The sequence below is a fragment of the Podarcis raffonei genome, chromosome 2 (genome assembly GCF_027172205.1).
Source record: "Podarcis raffonei isolate rPodRaf1 chromosome 2, rPodRaf1.pri, whole genome shotgun sequence".
Classification (NCBI taxonomy): Eukaryota; Metazoa; Chordata; class Lepidosauria; order Squamata; family Lacertidae; genus Podarcis; species Podarcis raffonei.
In genome coordinates, this window is record NC_070603.1 from 61,040,970 (window position 1) to 61,059,251 (window position 18,282).

The window sequence follows — 18,282 nt, forward strand, 5'->3', positions numbered from 1 at the left end:
TAACCCTGGAATCCACTACTGAATCCCACCACCAGCCTGGAAATCTGGTGACAACCATAGTTGATGAATTTAAAATACTCTTCCATGGTACCCAGATGCCCTTTAAAAAGCAGGTGCAGGCAGTTTGGGTTTTCTGAATTGTTGGCAATAGTCAAGGCGACACCATGTTATGACTCCCCACCCCTTTCAATGTCAACTGTGGTCAGAATTAATTTTGAAATAGCAATACCTTCCCCACCACCACCAGCCCGCCTCTAGAACCTTACATTTTAGTGTGGTTACTAGTCTTTCGGTGGTTCACGTATGCTTTTACCCTAGAGAAAGACGCTGCTTAGCTCATCTGACCACATATACAAAATAGGTTTGAAAATTGCAGTTCTACATCTAGGATAAAATTCATACAATGTACACATCCAGTGTCCTAAATAACACATTTACAGTAGTCAACTAGTGTATGTACATATGATGGGGGCAATATACCGTATGAGCTAGAGCTCCCAGTCTTATTTATTCAGGTCTGGTTTCCTTTCGAGGGTTGTTTCAAAAATTCCAGTCTCAGTAGTAGATTTGTCTAAAAGGTTTGGTAAGTAAATAGAACATATTATAGTGTATATGCTACTTCAGTAGTGAAGTATTCCAAAATACCCTTTCTCCTGGTTACATGCCATAGAGATACATTTCCTTGCTCTTGAGAAATTCAGTTCAAACTCAAGTCTTGGCTGTACATAAAACAGCAGATTGCACCAAGAAAAACAAGCAACACCTCATTTCTGGAACATGTTCACAGCAAGACTTTTCACGTTGCTGCACTGCCCATTGCTGAGCAGAGGTTGATGGTCTTAGCACATACTTGTCATGCTAGGAGTGTGGCAGTTAAGAGTCAGATTTCAGTATCTTCCAAAACCCACCAAGCAAGATGGTCATTATTTCTTGTCTTTGCAGTCACTTGAATGAACATGTGTCACAATGGTTTATGGATCACAGCTACACCTACAAGGGAAGAAAGTACACATGCATTAAATTTATATACTGCCCTTGATCCACAGATCTCAGGGTGGTTCACAACATAAAATTACACAAAACCACAAAACACATAGTAAAAATAAGAAAAAGAAACCAATAATCCCCCCTCCCACAGCACATTTAAAAGGGCATTGTATGTCAATCAGCCCAAGGCTTGGTTGAAGAGAAACATTTTTACCTGCCACCTATAGGTATATAATGCAGGCACCAGGCGAGCCACCCTGGGGAGAACATTCCACAAACAGGGAGCCACTGATGAAAAGGCCCATTCTCTTGTTGCCACTCTCCAGACCTCTTGTGAAGGAGGCACACAAAGAAGGGCCTCAGAGGATGATCTTAGAGTCTGGGAGGTTCATATGGAGAAAGGCAGTCCTTGAGGCATTTTGGTACTGTGCCATTTAAGGCTTTAAAGGTCAAATTCAGCAAAACTAGGCCTGGAAACCAATTGGCAGCCAGGGGAGTCAGGCCAGAATTGGTGTAATATGCTGAAACTGTCTTGCCCCTGTGAGCAACGTGGTGCTAGTTAAAGTTTCCAAACCATCTTCAGAGCCAGTCCTATGTATAACATGCTGCAATAATATAACCTAGAGGTTACCAGAGCATACACAACAGCAGCTAGGCTGTTCCTGTCCAGATACGGCTATAGCTGGGCCACCATGCAGATGATTTTTGGAGTAACCTTTTACTTGCACTGGGACTTATAGAAAGCTCAAGATACACTTGGGGTACTGACTCTTTTCTGACCAGAGACTCTCTTGCCTGTAATGGCCACACAGCAGGTAGAATTTAAACAGATGCATCTTTGCCAGATGAACATCAGAGATGGGGAAATAACATCTGTTGGATTTCTGCATGCCAAGCAGTAGGACGTTAAAGGCCCAGGTTCCTTTTAGGAGTGAAATTTCTCTACCAGGAAAAAGTGTTGCTAACCCTGCCAAGAATCACAACTGAGATTTGAAAAATGTGGATCCATCCAGCCCATCCTTCTGCTTCCACCTGGTTCAATGTACTGCTTACCTGCATAACTTCTTCCAGTGCTCATGTTTGTTGGTAATAATGTCCATTTATCAGTGACAGGATTATAGTATTCTACGGATGCCAAATTGCAAGAGCCATCATCTCCCCCGACCACATAGAGAAGACCATTCACTGAACACACACCTATGGAGGAAAAAATGTGTTATTTTAAGTTTACATGGCTGTGGCATGGCGGGGGAAGGAACTCTAGCATTCAGGCTGGATTCACTTCAGATCCTTCAGGAAGCCCCAAACAAAGTATGAACCATCGACACTGAAATTGTGCACTCTAATTGTACTCAGAAATAATATATCATTAATTTTCATAAGCTGTTCTTGTGGCAAGGTGAGAGGTATTTTAATAATATTTAGGAATGTGCAAAAAAATAAAAGTCACTCATTATTCCATTCATTTTTGTGAATAAGCACATAATTTGTTCAATGTTATCACATTCACTTCATAACTCACATCAATGAGGGGGTTTAGTGGGGATAGGGGGTTACTTTGTTTTTTCCTGTCACCTGCGTACAGGAAGTTGCCATTTCCCTTCCCCAGAACACTCCAGTATCCAAGGGATTTGGGGAAAATAGCATGAGGGATATTTGGAGATAGCACCAAGAGGACATCTGGAAAAAAGCATCCCTGAATTTATTATGTATTTGGACATCTCTTTAGATATCGTAACCAAATTTTGCATGACTGTTCCTGAGATCAAGGAGGTTTCCATCTATGTTTGGATACAATTGTACACCATTTTGAAACAAGATGGCAGAATGAAGCTTTTTAAAACAGCACTCATTTTAACCACTGATTTAAGAACTACACTGATTTTTCTTGTTTCACAGAACTCCTAAGCAATGCCAGTTACAAAGCAGCTAGTGACTGGCATATAGATAACAAAGACCTTTTCCTGTTGGAATTTGTTTTATAAGAAATGAAAAATGAACCAAATTGGCTCCATTTGCAACCCTGTTTAAAGCACTAGGCACAATTCAAGGACTGGGCAGCAGGAACAGCAAGAATAGGGGATTAGGAGCTGTGCAGGGTATAAAAGGCTCAGCCTTCTGACCACTGGAGGTTGTATGAAATAAATGAAATACCCTTTTATTTCTATGCTTTCTGATGACAAAATCTGTTCCATACTTGAATGTTCTCTGTGAAGTCACGAGAGAAAGAAAAATGTTCTTGTAAAGAAAATAGAGGTTCTGGAATTCATAAACTCCCTCCGCTAGATTCCATATTCCTTGTTACTCACTACAGACACAGATGCATAAAACACACGCACCTTCAAGACTTCCTGTCTTATAAAGTATGGAGATTTAATTTTAAATACCTAGAACAGCAAGATACAGCTTATAAAACTGAAGTTTTTGTTTCAGTATTACTGTAAGCTTCTTTGAAAGGTTGCTTATACCTGAAGGGCAATATATATAAGTGTGCTGTGGTTGCTTGAAGGAAATTACAAATAAATACCTGCATTTCTTCTACACATATTCATATCTGCCACTTGTTTCCATGTATTTGTTCCAGGATCATATACTTCCACACTTTTCCTCACCAAAGGGCCATCATGTCCCCCAGTAGCATACAGCTGTCCACTAAGTACACCAACACCTGCAAAACAAGAGGACAGCAACTCTGAGAGCTTCAGAGCATAAGTTACTCCTAAGCGGCTGTTTCATTCAACAACCCCATCATAAAAGTGAGCTAAATATTCAATGTAGGAGTTTTCCTCACATGTCCAAACACAGGGATCCCTCGCAGAAAGACAATTCATACCCTTATAAAGGCCCTTGCAGAGAATGCCTAAGACCCGGGGCAGAAGTCTTGTTAGAATAAAGTTATAAACACAGAAAAGTAGCTGGTCCCTGGTGGGCCCCACAGCCAGCTTAGCCCTCCGAGGCCTGGAGCAAGTGTACCTGGCCTGCCCCCAATCCTGCACAGGCCTGCCCTTATACTACGATTACAGGCCTAGCATTTGAGAACAGTATGACAATACCATATCATTAGTCTTATCACACATTGCCAGGAAAGGGGCAACATACATGGTACTATTTTCAAGAGCTCTTGTAACAAACTTAGGTACTGTTCAGAGATTCAGCTGTGACAACTACACAAGGAGGAAAACAGCACAGTAAGATACCTGCACCACTGCGGCGAGTACTCATATCCGACACATATGCCCACTCATTTGTAGCTGGATTATATTGTTCTACAGTACTAAGGCACTGACGTGATGCTCCATCGTAACCACCAACAGCATAGAGTTTACCTAGAAAAAATGAATACGCAGCACTGAACATCAACAGGAGCAGTTGGCAACATTAGCACTTCAGAACATTTCATCACTGATCATTTGTACCATGTCAATTACACAATCCTTTTGTGATAGCCGCCTACTAGCTTGATAAATACCTGTACGTATAACATGTTTCAGTTGACCTTCATCATGTATACCAAATGCTCAGATCAACAAACACTTGCTAAATGAGATGTTCTCAAGGATAGTTCACTGCAGAAGGTTGTTCCATTATTTGCCATGTTACAAAACGGGTGAAAATGTACTTCTCCCTGATCCAGTGCAAATCTCTTTAAACCCTGCTGTTTCTACCAAAGTTTCATTTGGGGAGAAGACCTTTTCGGCCATCCGTATTTTAAAATCCAACAAAAAACCTCTGGAAATAGGGAAAGCGTCATACCAAGCTTCCACAGTGAAATATAGAGAACCATTTAGCAGGGAAAATACCTAGGTAAGGATAGTTGGGATGACTTCTCTGAGGGCACAGAAAAAAGGAGGTTTAAAATCATTGTCAGAACTTACAGAGTATGAAAAAATTCCCAAATTCCTGACACACCTTGCACATCTCCCCGCTTCAGAAGATGTGAAACATCTACTTCCCACAAGATGGAGACACAGAGCCACGGAAAAAGCCATTGATAGTCCTTCCAGTTCTCTTCACACTGAGTGTAACGAAGTAGCTCTCACTCAGTTCATTAAATTTTGTATTGTGAATAATAATAATTTTATTATTTATACCCCACCCATCTGGGTTTCCACAGCCACTCTGGTTGGCAGATCATATCGAGTGGCACATGGAAAACCAGTGTAAGGCAGGAGGGGAGAATCTGGGGTCCAGGGACTCAAGGACCCTAAATGGCCCTCAGGACTCTTCCTAGGTCACATCTGCTGCTAGCCCTACTCTGCACCCACTTAAAATGCATTTGTCAGGGTGGAAATTTTCCTTAAACTGTGACAATGCCTCTTGCTTGCCTGGATGGAGAGATATGGGGATGTAAGAAAAAAAATCTGGAAAGGTCAGGGTCACATCTATTGCCCAACCTACCAGTAGCATACAGCCCCCCCCCCCAATAAGATACTCCATAAGAATGTGGTGCTTGGCATTGGGCTGAAAAATATTCCTGACTCCTGGTTTAGGACCTAGGCAGAACTGTGAGATTGACATTGCTGAAACTTACAGAATTCAGTGATTTTGTGGGTGAGGTATACTCAGCATCAGTGCAGACTAGACAGACTAGGTTTTGTCCCTCCTCCCAGTGCCTTGATACCTGCCAGGCCAGATGGCAAAACACTAAGATAAACTTCCCTATGCAGCAGAGAAGGGGGGGGACCCCACAACGTAACAACTAAGCGTGTCTCAATCACTACTGTACTCAGCCTGTTCCCATTCAAGATGGGAGAGTGATTTTTGGAACACGCAGTGTAGTCCAACAATGTTAACTGCCTTAATTTTTTGTCTTTAAAAAAGTGCTTGCTTCTAGGCTATCACACTTAACTGTGCTGCTGCGGCCAATTCAGCAGTTTGCTGTCTTTACCTTCCACGACCCCAACTCCAACGCTGCTTCTTCTTGTGTTCATAGGTGCCACAAAAAACCACTCATTGGTCTTATAGTTATATGCTTCCACAGATGCAAGACCTATTTTTGAAAATAATATTAAGGCAAGTTTTCTACATCCTTAATTTAGCAGAGTATAATCCCTCCTTTGTCACAGTTACCATCCTGACTTAATTTTTCCAGGCAATACTCTTGTCTTAATCTTTCCAAGACAAAAAGGGGAAAGGATGCAGGTTGAGACTACTTCAGGATCAGGAATTGGACACTAAACCCAATAGTAATAATTTTGCACTGAGAATCTGTATCTCAAAATACCACCCCAGTTCTCATCACTTGTGATTACTCAACAACCATGCACTGAAAAAATGACTGGGAAGTGCAACCCACCCAAGAATTTCTTCCATCCACTGCAGAAAACTATGCCAGACATAATAAAACAGGTTGTAACAAAGGTTTTTGCTTTGTTGTTTTATAAAGAAGAAGATTTGAAATGTAGCATCAGGAGCACTGAATTCCAAGGAAGTTCTACAGTTCTTGTAAAGTGTTTAAGAGCGAAGATATGAACAGCATTCACCCAGTTTTGTTTGTTTAGCAACCTACCTGTGCTTCCATCAAATCCACCAACAGCATAGAGGAGTTCATTTAGCACAGCTGCTCCTAAAGTGCTTCGTCTTTCTTGCATGCTGGCTATTGACGTCCACAAGTCTTTCACTCCATCATATACATCTACTGTTCGGACTCGTAAAGAGCCATTAAAACCTCCCACAGCATAGACCTTGCCTGCCATGAATACCACCCCTGTTAAAAACAAATTGGGAGACAGAAAAATGGAAGGCAGGTCATGCCTTTAGGACAATTATTTTCTTTCACGTTTTCCTACCAGAACTTCAGGAAGGTCACCAAGCAATATTCCAGTATGGTGACAACTACATATGGAACCTGTAAAGTTTGAATGCTGCTTGTTTCATGAATCACGTTTATGAGATGGTAAGCCTGGCATTGGCATGGAATCTCTCTATTCAATTGGTCTGATCCATGGGAAAAGCAAGCTTTCAAATGTTATGGCCTCATATGGCACCATTACCATAGTGAAGCATTTCACTATTTCATACATTACATTAAAAAAGGCTGGATTTGCCAACTAATGTACACTCAAACAAGGGGAATAGAGCACAATATCTGAAATCACGTTTGTTGCACTCATGCTATGTATGTTCAGCTTACACAAAAGTATTGATATGTGAAATGGCTCTTCCTGGCTGCTGAAGTACATGAGACTGTTATTACTGGGTGGAATTCAACAGAGCGCTGAGGAGATTGTTCTATCAAAACAAGCATAACTGCCTGCCAGACACAACTAACATAGCAAAAGCTGCCGAGAGACCAAGCAGAATCAATGGGGTTGCACTCCCCCTGTCTCTCTCCCAACAAAGGCCATCATACAGGGTGACAGAGATATGTTCCATGCCAAAACCAGGCCTAAAAATCAACTGAAATGGATCTAGAAAATCAGTCTCATCCAAGAGAGCCTGGCTCTGTTAACAGAGAAGGGCTAACTCTAATGTTTTACTTTAGCCTAAAATTCAACTGAATATATAAAATCCGTCCTAAATAATTTTTGTGATTATGACTGAGGCTATTTTTTTTTTAATAGGGAAAGTATTTACCTGCTCTACATCTCCGAGAAGGAAGTTCAGCAACTTGATCCCATCGCTCCTCCTCAAAATCATAACACTCTACACTCCGAATGGCTTTAGGTGCTTGCCCACCAACCACCATCATTACCTTGGTAGGAAGGGAGAAAAGTTATCATGAGAGCATTTTCGACAGCAAACAGAAATCCTTGATCTTATTTGGGGCCTTAAATGGCAATAGGACACTATCAGCTATGTGAGAACTCACCCAAGAAAAAAAAGCAAAGTTTACTTCAGATGCATGAGAAGTTGGCATTTGAATGATATTGAACTTGGAAGTGCAGTTCAATACATTATTGGATAAAATACTGATTGAAGCCTTTGGGCAAAGCCTATGTACTCTAGCTTTCACAGATTATCTAGCTTCCTTTGCAAAAGGTAATTAGTTCAGATCCCAGAAGAGCTACATTTTAATAAAAGCATTTGATAACAGCCTGGCAATGATATGAAAATTCTAAGAACAATGGAAACGCTGATGGTGCTTAGTATCAAGAGAGACTAGTTTTAACAAAGGGAGATTATAATTCCCATGATAATGGGGGGAGGGGGAATTACTTGAACAAGCATTTAATGGCTCTGTGTTTGCTTAGATTATATATACATACACCATGCTTTTTTTCTTAAAAATGTTTAGGGGTACACTCATTTTCCTACTCATATTGAAATACTGCCCCTCAATGAGGCCAAACTTAGATCCTTAAAATGTTTAGGCGTATGCATAACCCTGCATCCCCACAGGCAAAAAAGCACTGTACACACACACACACACACACACACACACACACACACTGTGTATGTGTGCATAAACCTAGCTGCATTCAAAATGGCAAAGTTTTCAAAACACATGCACATACTAAAACCATAGTGCTCCTTTACTGGCTGTTTGCTTTGAGAACCACTTTAACCCAACATCCCAACACCATCTGGGATATAACAACACACAACAACAGAGCAAACTTTCCCTTTTTGCCTCTGACTGGCATTTCTCCATACAGTAGTGTGGCAGAGCCAAGTTTATGGAACGGTGGCTGATTGCAATGGGTTCTGAATCAGCTTTAATAGAAAAACTAGAATAGGAGTAGCAGTAGTTGTCAAAACATGAAACCGCAACATTTGTCTGTTTGGTAAGAAATTATTCTAGCAATGGTGTAAGAGGACTGTTGGTTTGCTAATAAACTTCTTCCATGGGTTGATTCACATATGCCCCAGTCAAAAAACAAAAACAAAACATGTACCACCATTACCACCTATAGGAACTTCAGCAAAGTTGAACCATTTACCCATGTCAAAGTGGGAAGTCTCTTTCCAACATGCTGACAATTTAATGGACATTCATGTGTGCAAAAGGGCAATGAACACTGTGTGCAGATATGTGTGCATACACCCAATCCTCCTTCAAGGGGGAATGATCATACAATTCTAACCACTGTGCATATGGCCATCCATGTAAAGGGGGCATGTGACCATCATCTTGGGTATTTCAGCAAGAAAAAAATACCTTACCTTTGGCAGACTGACTGGGGTCCTTGGTTTTGTTCTAGGATTCTTTATCAACTGCCGTTGATCCAGAGGAAGCAAGTGGTATTTCATGGCCTCAATAAGGAAATCTTTACATGTGTTATTGTTCTTGATTAAAGCTTCTTCTTCAACTGTCTGAAGACACCAACAAAGATATTAGTACAATGGCTATTATCAGACTTCTTAAAAAGTGTCACTAGCAGGCCGCTGTAATGCTCATTCATGATTTCAGTGCAGCAGTAGAAATAAAACCCCAAACTGCTTCTTCCACATCATTATCCCATTCCCCTATTTCACTCACTACAATATTATCTACTTCAACTGTGCAGTAATGCTTGTGTTCTGTTAAACTGTGCAAGCTTAGTATAAATGTTTTGATTAGTGCATAACTACAGCAATCCCATCTTAAAATATTTACAACACTACTTAATACAAGCTCCAGAAGACAAGGAACTATGAGATCTTATAACTTGGGAGACAAAAGCTTTGAGATATAACACACACACACACACCCCACAGTGGCAGCAATCCAAAACCTCACATGTTTGGGGCTCAAGTCACAATCCAGAAAAGACAGAGCTCCACAAATGCAAAGGGCTCCTTCTCCTTTAGAAGTCAACAATGCAAAAGGCTGTGTTTTGAATGTTCAGCTGCATAATTGAACTGTGACTAAGATTAATTTGCACTAGCAGTTCCAGACATGGTATTTTAAGGAATCAAAACATTCACACAACTTCAGAAACCGACAGTAATGAAACAACAAGGAGATATGCATGCTTGTGTGTCAGCAGCTCCAATCCCCAGGTTCTTTTTAAAAATTTGGAATCTTTTTTTAAAAGGAAAAAAAACACAGTTCTGTGAAAAGAAAAGCTTGGAAGTAACTATAGTGCGCATGTAGATACTAAACAAAGAGAATGGCCATCTTCGCATAAACTGGCAGTACTTTTCTCCAGTGCTTCCCCACTTAATCTATCAGTGAAGAAAGCTCAACAATGTATTTGCTAAAGACAAATATCCCAAATTTCTGTATTATCAGGACACAAAAGTGACAGCTTTACACTGCACCAGTTTTTATGGACAAGGTTAGCTCTCATTCTCTGCCCAGCAGAACCTTCAAGTGAAAAGGAGATTCAGAACATCTGCTAGGATGGCACACACAAAATTATGAAGGCTATCTAAGGTTCTTTTGATTGATGGCAAGCCACAAACAAGCAGCCCAAGCGTATATTATTAAACTTTTAGTGCTGTAGATACTAGAAGAACACTAACCTGTACAAGGTAATCTCTGGGCAAGAGAGGGAGGCGGACATGTTCCATCAACTTAGCCATGTGTTCCAAGCGAGACTCTTTCTCATAATTTATCCAAGAAATGACAGCTTCAAACACCTGGCAAGAGCAATAAAACACCTATCTTTTAAAAAGGACATAAACCGTTAAATCCAACCTCAAGCAGAGGTTCAGGAAGTAATGAAATAGGCTTGGAAAAACCAACTAAAGGTATTTTCAAAAGCAAGAAGATATGATAAAAAGATGGATTTAAAAAGAATCAAAATTGGCTTATTTTATTGTGATTGTATGATTTTCTGCATTCTGAAGGGTCCAACAAACTCTGTATTAAATGTCTACTGTACAATCCCGACCACAAAGACTATCTAATGCCATGAATATAAGTACTGCACAACTTAAATGCTGGTTTTTGTTGAGTTCAGTCCAATGCCCAACAACTTGAAATATGTTTTTCAATGAGAGTCTTTCAATGACATGAACCTCCCAACTGAAAACATTTATGACACTCATGGGCACGAGAAGGAACATTCTCATGAGAAAGGATGTTCTGATGACTTACTATGTAATGGAACGCATAGGCCAGCTGGGGCTTTTGGACTTAAGTGGTGATGGCATTTGTGCACATAAATGCGTTGGCACTTTTTAAAAACCGTATCGTCTGGCCAATGTAAATTAGGGATGGGGCATTAAATTTAAAGTGGCGCTAATTCCATTCTATTCAGCTTGCTGTACTATCTACAGAAGGTTAATTAATTGCTCATTTAACTCTGTTTTAGAATTGGGAACTTTGACCTGTGTGTCTTCTCACCCCTTCAACTTAATTAGTGGCTGCTGAAGAACTGTCCTTCCTTTCCCCACTGCACAAGATACTTAGCTGCATTTAGGTGCTCTGTGACTTCATCTGCATTAAATCTTTCCTTAGGGTACAACAGTCATAACCTTGCTGGGTTATCAGATATCACATTCCTTTAATTTACACATTTTACCCTTTCCAGAATTCCACCTTTGCTCTTGACCACAAGAAGCAGAGGCTTTTAATCACAAATATGTACAAATTAAAGCTAATATATCATGGGGCAAATTTAATTTGGAACAAGCTATTAAAAGGACAGGTTTTATTTTATTTTTAAGAAGTACCATACTCACTTCATTTTAAACTATTGCTCAGTTTGCTGTTTTTCACTTGCACCAGAGTTATACTAAAGGCAGGTGATTCAGTCCTGCTGAACTGTAACCTGCCTGGAAACCATATGCGAGCTCTTTGAAAAGAGATCAGTGTGCAAGTGAAATAATAAAATAAACATTTAAAACCATTTCCGAAATCATTATAAATAAACTGGAAGGAAAGAAACTTTTATTTTTGTTTTACTTCTGACACTGAAGCTTTTATCTGTCTGTATAGTAGCAAGCTAATACAACACAGTTCACTGTAAGACAACTTGTGTGTCTATACAAGACTTGTTCCCTGCACAGTAACCAATATAAATGACTGTGGTTTATCGGAAATAAAACAAAACATAGTCTGTGGCTGGGATGTAAAGCTAAGCCACTAAACATTCTTATGTGGGACAGGACTAAGCCATTTAGCATGTGGGAAGGGGCCAATGTATACAGCAGCCCTCATTGCTTACCTCCAAATAAGAGTGATCAATACAGTGGTACCTCTGGTTACGAACTTAATGCGTTCTGGAGGTCCGTTCTTAACCTGAAACCGTTCTTAGCCTGAGGTACCACTTTAGCTAATGGGGCCTTCTGCTGCTGCTGTTGCCGCTGTGCGATTTCTGTTCTCATCCTGAGGTAAAGTCCTTAACCCGAGGTACTACTTCCGGGTTAGCGGAATCTGTAACCTGAACTGTTTGTAGCCTGAGGTACCGCTGTATCAGAAAGTTTAAGTAATCACATAAAGTTTATTTAACTATGCTTAAAATGCTTTTTCCTATAGACCCCTGAGTGACAGGTGGTTCAGCATGCTTGTTTGACTGTCTTGATCCAAGACAGCAGTTTCTAAACCAGGAACCCTCCAGATACTGCTGGATTCCTATCAGCCCCAGCCAGCACAGCCAATGGTCAACGGGAGACATAGTCCAACAACATCTGGAGGCCACAGATTCTCCACTGTTGCTCTACATACACATGGTTCCCCCAATGAAGCGCCACGTTAAATGTTATTAAAATGTGTCTATTACTGGAAATATTGGGGACTATCTGCTTCTAGTGCCCATATATTTTGTCATTCTTTTGCTGAAAACACTGCAATATTGTTATATTTCTGCATTACAGACTGTGCAGCAGGCCAAACCTTTTCTTCTGATGAAACGGTTAGCTTGTCACTTGATATCAAACTGCAAACTTGGTCTAGGCTAAGGCTAAGGAATTCTTCACCAAGCATCACCTCAGGAAAATGCTGCTCTGTTCAAAACAACCAAAAGTTGAGAAAATGAAGGTTACAATGAGTCTAAAGAAGGGACTAGTAGAAGCAGTAAATTATATTGCAATTTTATGTTGTGAAATAATAAGAAGAAGAAGAATGACATAGCCTGCACAGAATTACCACAAGCAAGGAAAGAGGGACAACTCCACAGCCACAGTGCCAAGCACAGTCTGCTGTTGTGCACATGAATCTCTGTATTCAAAAACAACAAGCCCATACCTTGGGGTAGCGCACATACATTGCTTGCCAAAGGTCACTCCTGTCTGAAACACTCCTGTCTGAAACACTGCTGTCATAAGTGTTTGCAATTCTGTTATATGGACCAGTGGCCCTGGCTCAGTATAAAGCAGCTTTGCTATGGGCAGAAGCAATCAGAGTTGCCTGTAATAGCCAAGGAAGCCGCCTGCTACAGAGGTGGAGTTCTCTATTAGCTATTGAAATGTCATCCCTGTATTTGCCAGCAGGTGGCCCTTGCAGAAACAGATCTCAGCCAAACCATGCACAATACACTGGTCTACAGGCCACCCTTTCGGGCAGAAATGTAGGAGTGCGATAATAATTTTGCAAAGGCAGAAACTTACACTTACCAGGCCCATGTCATTTGCTTTAAGTCACTTTTTCAAAGGCGATTTTTTTTTTCTAGTAAGTGACCTCATCTGCTCCCTCTTACTCACTTTTAACATGCAGATGTTTTGTTTGACCCAGTTAATGTATAGCCAAATAACTTCGATAGCATTTTTTGAATGACTTTTCATTAACATTACATAGGATTCTGAAGTAAAAGGGTTCATGAAGGCCAATAAAACAACAAAAGCAGCTCTTATAATTACCTAACAGCCAGATCTAAACTGAACGCAATACTTGCCTGGTTAAAGATTAAACAATTCTAAAAATCAAACCTTGAAGAGTGAGCCATTTGTCCCAGACACCAGTTTCTCCTTTGCTTATTATGCTGCAAGCAAGTGACTGAAAAGGTTTCATCTGGATTTGCAAGTAATTTGATTCTAGGGTGGCCATATTTGTACTACTTCCTAGAGGCCTGTCCTATATCTGAAGGGTTGTCAGAGGACAGTCCTTTATTTGAAGGATGGTCTGGTCAAAGTCTGATTTAAATAAAAGAGAATGGCAAGACCTTGAAGTTGCCCATCAATTGTTGGTGCCTGGATGCATTCGTCACCATCTTCCTCGTTATGAAGAAATACACTGTATTTCTATTTAAATTATAGTAATTATTTCTAAATTTGCATCTGTACATATACATTAGCATATGAAAATTTTAAATGACTGTGTTCTCCTGTGCCCTCTTTTGCAGTTACTCATTTCATCTATTTCTGGTGCTGCATTAAGTGGCTATCTTATTTAACACCTGCCATTTTCTAATCACTGTGTTTCTAAGCACAACTGCAAATGTCACTGTGAAGGCGGCTAACTGAAAGTAGGTCTAACGTCTCAGAGAGCAAGAGCCTGCTTCACTGTAAGGAATTTTAAGCCTATGTGTTGGAAACACTTTATCTGAAGACTATCAAAAATTTAACAGACAGCCAAAAGATGTTCCTGGGCTCTGTATTTCTGTCCTGCCCACTGGGCATAGATCCGATTCATATTTTGAAAATCAGTAACATTTCCAAATAATAGAGGGTAGGGGACACATAACATTGCTAGTGCAGTCCTCCTGTATCCATCATGGATGCTACCAAAGGCAGTATAAAGTCCAGGGTGAGCAGGTACATCAAACTATGGCTTTAGTAACATAGAAAATGTCATTGCATCTCAGTACAAAACTGGAACCAGCAGCTCATTTTGAAAATGACAAAAATTCTACCCTTTTAAGTAGATTCAATCATCTGCTTCTCTGCCTCCTCCCTCATTCTTTGCTTACGAGGAAGCAAGCAGGAAATTGTCCTCCAGGCATCGATATTTCAAAACAAGAGACAACTTGGAGGCATGTTTGATCACCTGCATAGGCGTTGGCCTGTTGCAACAGTTCAGTGCAAGTATGCACATCTGCAAAGGCGCGAATACCAAGGCAATTCGTGGGATGGAGCTGAGATTGAAGAAAGTCACAACAGTTTTGTCGAACATCCATTAGCTGCAATAGGCTGGCTGCTGGTAACAAAACCTGAAAGGCAGAGGAAAAAATGGCAGAGAATGAACAACTATACTTCACCTTCTTGGATAAATATTCTGTTGCAACTTGCTACAGCACAGTTGAGGAAGAGACAACAAAGCCATTTCAGAGTCACGAGGACAGACTACACATGACCAAAAAGAGAGATCTCATGCAGGCAGTCATCCTTTTGATATCTCCCTTTCCCTTCAAAGAGGATGAAGATGTGGGACTGAATTAATAGTTCTGATATGTACGTCATAGCAAATCCACCTAAAATTACAGGATTTCTCATAAAGATTAGTATATAGAGTAGGTGGTGTTCTTAAAAAAGAAGCTAGAAGAATACACTGTGCTATTTTTACTCCTGCATTTTGAAATTATCCTCCACTGAATAAATCATTGCTCATTACCTCATTCTTCACAGCATTTTGTTTTACCACTATGTTCAGGCCACGTTCCCCATTTGTTGTTTTTATACCACATTGTAAGTGTGCACGGCTTCCTTATGGTGTAGAAAGGGCTACATGTTATTGCCCTGCATGTTTTACAAGCCATGAACATACATTACAAAGCTGATACAGCCTCTACCCTCAGGAGAAATTATATACAGTCACTGTAATGAGCAATAACTTAACATGTACAGTAGTTGCATCCCTCTTGAATACAAAGAATGTGGTCCTCAAGGTCAAAGAAGCCAGTCATCATAGAAACTTTACATCTCCACAAAAAAAACACACTTCTTTATGAACGGCACTGGTACATCAGCACCTGCTGTCCAACTTCACCGTGAATCATTTTCCATTACAGGCAGCAAACTGTTAGTATATCCAAAGGGCTCATACTGCTGAAAGAATCCTATCTGTATGTGACATTCTGGTGATGTCAATGATATCTACAGTACTGAATGAAGGCAGATTGAGAAGATGGCCTGGGGCACTTACATTTGTTTATCTGCCAGGAAGACTCCTCACCAGCTTTAGCATTGAAAAAGCCGTTTTTTAAAAGGCAAGGCCCTTTTAAAATCTAAACAGTATTAATGTCACTCTTTCCCTCACTGCTAAATATGCATTTACTCTGTTGGAATCAAGCAAACTCATAAGCAGGTCTCCAAGGAATGATCTAGAAAAGCATGACAAATATCGTTAAAGACTTACCTTGCCATTACACTGTGTTGGCAAGAAGAAAACTGTGTTCATCCACTGCCTCAACTCACTTCATCCCAAAAGAACAGTAGTAAAACTGCAACGTGCCCTGGGGTGCATTCACTGTACTATTCCAGCAAGAAAAATCCAACCCAGCTGGATCACACAGGAATATTACAAATCAGTAACTTTCTCAGAGAATGCTAACCCCCAACAGGCAACAATAAAACACAGAAATTAATTAAGCTATAGGCTCTGGCTCCCAAACGCTTTTGATTCCTAGCACAGATTAACTTAAATTAGCAAGAGGAAACTAATAAAAACTGTTTCTTTTTTCCAGCAATTTCCTAGAACTGCTTCAGTGTATTGGAATTCCACTAATGTGATAAAAGTTTCAAGTTTCAGTGTAGTTTTAGAACAACAGTTCCAAGTAAAGGGCAAATTCACATCTATGCTAATTATCTGTGAACCACATAGCCCCGTTTCTTGCTACAAAGATGGCCTAGATTGCCTACCAGGGCAGTAGTTCAGGCTCATACTTACCCCCTTCTTGTGCATTCCAATTCCCTTCCTCACTTCCCAGTTTGTGAGAACTATGTCTCAAACCAGGTCTTCCCTGATCCATAACACTGGACCCTGTTATTACTGAACACCTGTTTTTATCATACAGTGTTATTGTTTTTATATTGCAGGCCACTTTGAGACCTTTAAACACTATGCGGCCTGCATTGCAGGGGGTTGGAACAGATAGAATTATAGAGCCGGAAGCGACCCTATGATTTAAAGGGCTTTCAAACAAGCATATAACAACTATAATGTTCCATGGCATACAAATCAGATAACTATGCTTAACTACAAACCACAGTTTGCATCCAAACAAGAACTGGAAACTACATATCAGACTGGGATTCTGGTTTGTATTAAAACTATGGCATACAACGATAACCATAGTTTGCCTTATATTCTGATAAAATGGCAAACTAGTTACTGAGAACCAAACAAAGAGAAGGAATGTGCAAGCGCACAAGGAATGGTGCCAACATCGTTGGGTTGTGATGTCTGAACAAGACCATTGCCCCTCAGCTTTGCCATTCCACACACACACACCCCACCCCATACAAGAACAATAATAATTAACTTTTAAAATTCCACAGATTGCTTATATACTGAATGTGAAATTCTTCAAACATTCTAAATTGTTACATAAATGTCTGGAGCCAAATGACTGCTGCTCTACAGCACTTGATACAATTATTCAGCCGTGACAGAAATTAAACTGGGTTGGGAATACTTGTATTAAATAGCAGAGCAGGGACCCCCTGGGACAAAGTGGCACTGGCCTGCAATGTTTCCACTAAAAATACTCAAAGACAGGCAGCAGCATTATCCAATGGTGCAAATATCTAAGCACATTACTTGTGAATCCACATGATCTTTCAGCAGCAGGCCTGTCCATTAAAACAGAGTTCAGGATCTTCAACAATTATATCAGTAAAGCATTCAGCCATATCACTTTTCAAGGGCCAAATCCAAATTATCAAAACACAGAAGACTGGCATTGATATAAGTTACAGTGCTTTGGCCCAGGGTGCTTAACTTGTACCTAAGTGATTGTCATGATCTTCTTATAACCCACCAAGGAACATGAGAAACTGCCTTACGCCAAGTCAGACCATTGGTCCATGTAGCTCAGTAATGTCTACACTGACCAGCAGTGGATGGATCTCCAAGGTTTCACACAGGGGTCTCTCCCAGCTCTCCCTGAGATGCCATGGATTACATCTGGAATCTTCTGCATGCAAAGCACATGCTCTCTTACTAAGCTTTGGTTAATATGTTCCAAAAACTCAAAGGGCTCTGAGGGTTAAGTGAAAATAGGGCAGCCAACATGGTGCTTCTCAGATGCTTCAGACTACAACTCCTACCACCCCGACTACTGGCTAAGCTGGCTGCTGCGAATTGTAGACCACAGCATCTGTAGGGCACCAAGTTGGCTACCCCAATGTAAAATCTTCTGATAAAGGTACCCCTGACCATTAGGTCCAATCACGGACGACTCTGGGGTTGTGGCACTCATCTCGCTCTATAGGCTGAGGGAGCTGGCGTTTGTCTGCAGACAGCTTCCAGGTCATGTGGCCAGCATGACCAAGCCACTTTTGGCAAACCAGAGCAGCGCACGGAAATGCCGTCTACCGCCGGAGCAG

At 40.6% G+C, this 18,282-nt stretch overlaps 1 protein-coding gene across 8 annotated transcripts in view; it reads right to left on the reverse strand.

Annotated features, from left to right (window-relative positions):
• Positions 1-869: 869 nt before the first annotated feature.
• Positions 870-18,282, reverse strand: part of KLHL3 (kelch like family member 3) — a 41,932-nt gene continuing 24,519 nt past the window's right edge. For 6 of the 8 annotated variants that reach the window (XM_053376879.1, XM_053376880.1, XM_053376883.1 and 3 more), the window contains 11 exons: positions 14,783-14,945; positions 12,695-12,804; positions 10,378-10,494; positions 9,094-9,243; positions 7,564-7,681; positions 6,497-6,694; positions 5,837-5,977; positions 4,185-4,313; positions 3,515-3,655; positions 2,041-2,184; positions 870-990 (listed from right to left, as the gene is read on the reverse strand). In XM_053376879.1, coding sequence (XP_053232854.1) covers positions 962-990; positions 2,041-2,184; positions 3,515-3,655; positions 4,185-4,313; positions 5,837-5,977; positions 6,497-6,694; positions 7,564-7,681; positions 9,094-9,243; positions 10,378-10,494; positions 12,695-12,804; positions 14,783-14,945 — 1,440 coding nt within the window. In that variant the 3' untranslated portion in view covers positions 870-961. Of the gene's footprint in view, positions 991-2,040; positions 2,185-3,514; positions 3,656-4,184; positions 4,314-5,836; positions 5,978-6,496; positions 6,695-7,563; positions 7,682-9,093; positions 9,244-10,377; positions 10,495-12,694; positions 12,805-14,782; positions 14,946-16,090; positions 16,990-18,282 lie in introns of those variants that run through there. The other 2 variants (XM_053376884.1, XM_053376878.1) reach the window with 2 other exon arrangements.